We start from the raw sequence: 5708 nt of genomic DNA, 5'->3' as shown, positions 1-5708 counted from the left end.
GCTTCAAAAAAAGTTTAGAAAAAAGCTTGCCCTAAGTCCTTTCCTTTAACATTATTATTAATTCTTTCCATTTTGTCATACATACATTCATAGATAGATGCATGTATCATTTAACTTGCTATTTAAATTAATTTTGATTTTCTAAACAGGTGGCAATTCCCTCCAAAAATATAAACAAAAAGTATGTGTATTAAAAAGTTTAAACTAACTAAGATTTATTAAATTAAACTGATGTATTGAACAGTTTAAATTAACTTATAAATTTGATTGATTTAAACTTTTAGTGTAGGTGGCAACCCTAGTAAAAAAAATATTCTAAATAAAGCTTTCTTAAACATCTCTCGTTTGATAACCATATTAAAATAGTTCATTTAAATTGTAATATAAATTGATTTATAAATTCTAAACCGGTGGCAACTTTCGAAAAAATATTTTTGAAGCAAAGCTCTCTTAAACGTCTATTTTTTGACGTTTCTATAAAATACTTGACTTAGCTTTTCAACTAAATTGCCTTTAAAGTTGTAAAAGGTGGCATCTCCTCCAAAAATAGTTTAGAAAATAAGCTTGCCTTAAGTTTTTTTGATTGACACCGATGTTTGTGTAGATAAAGATATTACTTAACTTGTCAAATAAATTGATTCTCAACTATTAAACAGATGGCAACTCTCTTAAACAATATTTGAGAAATAAAGCTTTTTAGACCTCTGAAGTTTAATACCCATATCAACATACATATATACATTAGGGGTGTCAATCATTTTGACTGTGCGCGTATAGCATAGGAGGCTTCTATATATAATTCTGAGTTTGTCAAATTGCGAAAATTTGTTTCGAAGAAAATATTCACTGTTCCGCCCTCTGGTGCAAGTTTAAAGAAAAAGATTCCTCAACCGAAAAATCGCTTATAGGATTTTTTTATAGACAATTTAAGCACTTCTTTAGAACACTACAACACTTATGAAATGAAACCTACTTTCGCAATTCGGCAAACTCCGAATTGGTTTTTGACCCATAGTTTCTCCGGCAAGTTTATTAAGAATTATACGTCGAATCCGTCTGCGTTTTATGCGCATAGTCGAAAAATCTCTCGTACAAATTTACCCGCCCTAATGTCCATAGCATATTTAATTAAATTTCCTTTTTAAATTGATTTTCTCCTTTTAAACAGGTGGCAAGCATCTTCTGAATATAAATTAAAAAATGAATCCTTAAAACCCGTTCGATTCACACCAATTAACTTATAAATTAAATTGATTTTCACTTTTTAAGCAGGTGGCAACCCTCTTAAAATTATTGGGAATTACGGCCTACTTAAACCTATTTATTGTTTACAGCTATCTCAAAATATTTAAGCGCACTTAAATAAAACTTAATTTAGAATTTCTAAAAGAAGGCAACCCTCGAAAAAATATATTTTAAGCAACGCTCTCTTAAACTTCTCGTTTGATACTAATCTTAAAATATGTCATTTAACTTGTATTATTAATTAATTTAAAATTTCCAAACAGGTGGCAACCCTCATTACAGCTATTTTAAAAATAAACCCTTTTCAAACCCCTCTCGTTTGACGCCCACATTATTGTACTATTTTAGTTAGCTTATTTTATTAATCAATTTATTTTAGCTTTGAAACAGGTGCCAACAACTTCACGAAATTATCTTTATATTTACCTTGGTTGAAACCTCACATTAATAATATTAGTAGGACTAACAGAAATCAGTACAAAAACTCCTATAGAGTAAACCAAATAAAACTTGCATGTTCCTATCAAACACCCTGTTTGAGAACGCACTCTTATCGGCTCAAACCCGTGCGGTCATTATCAGCTTCCCACTAAATTCGAGAACATAAAACTCAGTTTATTGTCAACGCTGTCAACGTCAACAACTGTTCACAGCGTGCATTTTATTTTTCACTCTCTCCCTCACTGCTTTTATTTATACGCACTTCGACATACTATCGATATGGTTGCAATAAAAGTTCTAATATTCTTGAATTTATTTTATTGCTTTGCGTCAATTAATAGCCAAGCAGGCGCATGCTCAACAGCACCAGCAGTAGATGGGGCTATTAAAATTCAATTTGTCGACGAGCAGCGAAAAATTACAGTGGAAGGCGTACGAAATAAGAGCTGGACTGGCGATGAATACTTTGCGTTTCGTGGCATACCTTACGTGAAGCCGCCAATTGGAGAATTGAGATTTAAGGTAATGTACATATATAAATAAAATCGAAGCCCAAAAGGTATATCTTACTCATTCACAGGATCCACAACCACTGGATGAGCTACCATCATTGATAGATGCACGCCAGGATGGACACGACTGTCCCGCTATCTACGCCACAAATGCATCAGAGAATTGCCTCACGCTGAATATTTACACGCCAAGTGTAAGTTTTGAATCTACTTTACCTTGGCAACCGCCCACTTAAACGATAGCCTACTTGCAGACCATTGCAACCGCCTCCTTGCCAGTTCTCGTCTTCATTCATCCGGGTGGGCTTTATATCGGATCGTCGCTGAGTACCTTAATTAGCCCCGCTTATCTGCTTTCCAAACCCATGGTTGTTGTAACATTCAACTACCGTCTCGGCACACTCGGCTTCCTACAGCTTGGCACATGCGAAATACCCGGTAATGCCGGTTTCAAAGACCAAGTACACGCGCTACGTTGGGTAGCAAAGTACATACGCCACTTTGGGGGTAACCCCAAAGACGTCACACTAATGGGTTACAGCGCTGGTGCATTGAGTGTCAGCTTGCATCTGGTATCGCCCATGTCGCAGGGTCTTTTCCACAAAGCGATCATAATGAGTGGCTCATTGCCACCACAAACGCCACTGCCGCAGCGAGCGCAGTTGGAACTTATGCGAAAACAGGCGCGGGCGCTGAATTGCAGCGAAGTTGTGGAGGGGGAAGCAGAGATTTTAAATTGTTTGCAGAAATTTAGCGGTAATGAAATTGCTGCCACACTTCGACGCCTCTTCACATTCGGCAAGGATAATCCCATTTATATATATCTGCCTGTGATTGAAAATGATTTTGGTCAAGCACGTTTTCTCACGGAAACGCCTATGGAGAGTTTGCAACGCGGCGCATTTGCGAAGGTGCCTATTTTGTTGGGTTTTACGAATGGTGAATTTTGTCAATCTGCTGTGGATATCGTAAGAAATGAACAATTAGCGCATCGGTTTTATGAAGAGTTTGAGCAGTTGGCACCTGAAATATTTATGTATGCAGGTCACAAAGGCAATTTGAGTGAAGCTAGCGTGACGCTTAGAGATTATTACTTGCCTCGTTTTAGTGAATTGGAATCGAGCGACATAGCACGGCTGTGCGACTTCTTTTCAGATGCAATTATACGCTTCGGTGCTCAACGTTTGGCGGAATTAGCCGCTCCACATACAAATGTTTTTCCCTACAGCTTTGAATTCAGAGGAGAGTTTAGTAATCTGGACTATAATGTGAAACCAGGTGAGTAATTAAAGTTATTTGACTTAAATTAATTTCGGCGCTCGGTCGAGTAGTCTATGAACGTTCTGTACTTCTTTGGGTGCGTCTTCCGTCCGTAGGCATTGCAAGAAGTGCGTTTATATTGGCCATGCTGGGTTGCACAATAACAGACGGTCGCTAGTCCGGCTATAGACAGTGCAGGGGAAATAAAACTCGCGCTGAAGCTGTGCCGCTTTAGGGATTTGCGCGGGTAATGGTCTCGTACTTTGGTCTTTTCCACTGCTCACTGGGTTCTCTTCACAAATTACTCTCATGCCACAGTAGAACAGCATACGTCGATGAATGCCTTGCCGCGGGTTGACTGATAGTTAGTATCCGAACTCTGGATACCGGTCGGCATCTAGCTCGAACTAGTCTTACAGTGGGATCAGAACTAAACGGAACTTTTTTTCCGTTTACTCGTGCAAAAGAACTAAGTTCCATTCCTAATAAAAAAAAATCGTTATATGAGACAGATGATGCTGAGCAGTCATCACTACATGATCGAATCTGCACGTTGGATGTCTATCCCGCGGTCAACGCAGCCAGTGGGCCATATGCAGCTTCCTCTGACGGAGCCATTGTGCGCATTAAAGGAGATTTAGTTAAATAAAAAATGTCTGAGGACAAACGACCTCTATCTTCCATCCCCACAAGAGATCCAAAACTGCAGGACCTTTGCCCGGTTCATTGACTACATGGCTGGCCTCTGGATTAGCTCTAGACTCTAGAGTCGGGTAGCTTGGTGATTCCTCACTCCGTTAGCATTTCGTTTGAAGCTTCAGAGCTGACAGATGTCCACGCATTCGTACAAGAGAAATTAGACTGCCATTCTGGCTTAGTTCAAATTAACTCCAAGGAAAGTACCATTTTTAAGCATATCCCAAACAGTGGCAAGTGTAGAGAAGAGTCCATCCAAATTGTCGAAAATATTTCGTTGACCACTGTGACAACCTCATAAAAACCCCAGACCGGTTGATTTGCGGACAGAAAACCCCACTTTTGTCTTTTATATTAGGGCTGGCCTTTTTACATTTTTCGTCATATTTTCGGCATTTACAGTCGGGACCTAAAGTATGATTTATCGGTGTGCTTGGCAATAGGAAACACCTGTTTTGTTCCAAAGTTCATTCACCTCAAGTACGCCGTTCTAGTACTTATCCGACAGACCTCAGTTTTTATCTCCATAACGTAGCATCCTAATGTCAATGAATCAAAGCTGACCTAAAATCATTAAACTTTTGCTAAGGAAGTGTTTCGATTATTCCAGTAGAACTATTAAAAAAAAAATTATTACCGAATGTAGGTGTCATCAAAAAATGCCAAAAGGCGACCCCTACGTTCGTCAACAAAAAAAAATCGAAATTGCCTTGCAATAATAAATTAGAGCCAGGGGTGTACGGTGAACTTTTTTTTTTCTTTTAAGGGTCTATTTAAATGTACGTAGATTAGGGTGGTGCACATATTTTTTACCGCCTTTCAGAACTGAAGCATTTCGAAAATAAGGAGGCCAGAGCTTTGAAGTTTGCCATATATTTTAAATAAAGAAATTGAACTTTTTCGTAGAATTTTAACTAGTTAAAACAGTTAGTTTTTGATTAAATAAGAGTATTTCCATTCAGAAATTTCCACCACTAAAATTTCAGTAAGATTCCAAATATTTTATTTTCCCGTGTATGTATTTTTTTTGAACCACCCTAATGTATATTTTATTTTGTTTAGTTATTTTAACTATATTTTCCTCCGCCTCCCAACTACTTTCGTCTCATTTTAAATTTCCATAAATTGTCATAAATTTCCATAAATTACAGCACGCGTTGAACACATGGATGATCTGATGTATTTATTCGAAATGCCCGCCAGTTCTTTTAAACATTCCGTGTCAAATGCAGCAATGATACGACAGTACACAAAATTTATATATGATTTTGTGAAAAAGGGGTTAGTCTAAGAATTTGTGTTCGCAAACACTATAAAAAATTAATCTGACTTTTTTCTATTAACAGCTCTCTACTTATTGGACAACTGCCGACATATCCTACCGGGTATACTAAACTTTACAGAACTTTGGAGTTCCAGCCGGGAACTTTTCTTGCCAATGATACCTATGATATGTGGAAGCGTCTGTTTTTGTAGAATGATTACAAACAATTAAATATAAGAAGAAAAAAAATAAAAATGCTGAAGTTACTTTTTACGACTGCTCGTTCAACT

At 37.5% G+C, this 5708-nt stretch overlaps 1 protein-coding gene across 1 annotated transcript; it reads left to right on the top strand.

The window, feature by feature from the left end:
* Positions 1 to 1757: 1757 nt before the first annotated feature.
* On the top strand, positions 1758 to 5691 carry LOC118741303 (juvenile hormone esterase-like). Its single transcript, XM_036473241.1, has 5 exons — positions 1758 to 2208; positions 2267 to 2392; positions 2453 to 3476; positions 5306 to 5435; positions 5501 to 5691. Exons 1-5 carry the CDS (start codon positions 1966 to 1968, stop codon positions 5628 to 5630), a joined length of 1653 nt encoding a protein of 550 aa, XP_036329134.1. The 5' UTR covers positions 1758 to 1965; the 3' UTR covers positions 5631 to 5691.
* Positions 5692 to 5708: the final 17 nt, after the last annotated feature.

The sequence above is a fragment of the Rhagoletis pomonella genome, unplaced genomic scaffold, assembly GCF_013731165.1.
Source record: "Rhagoletis pomonella isolate Grant_MI unplaced genomic scaffold, Rhpom_1.0 Rhpom_scaffold_00001, whole genome shotgun sequence".
Lineage (NCBI taxonomy): Eukaryota > Metazoa > Arthropoda > Insecta > Diptera > Tephritidae > Rhagoletis > Rhagoletis pomonella.
The sequence above is the reverse complement of the archived record's forward strand: the minus strand, read 5'-3'. Positions and strand labels throughout refer to the sequence as shown.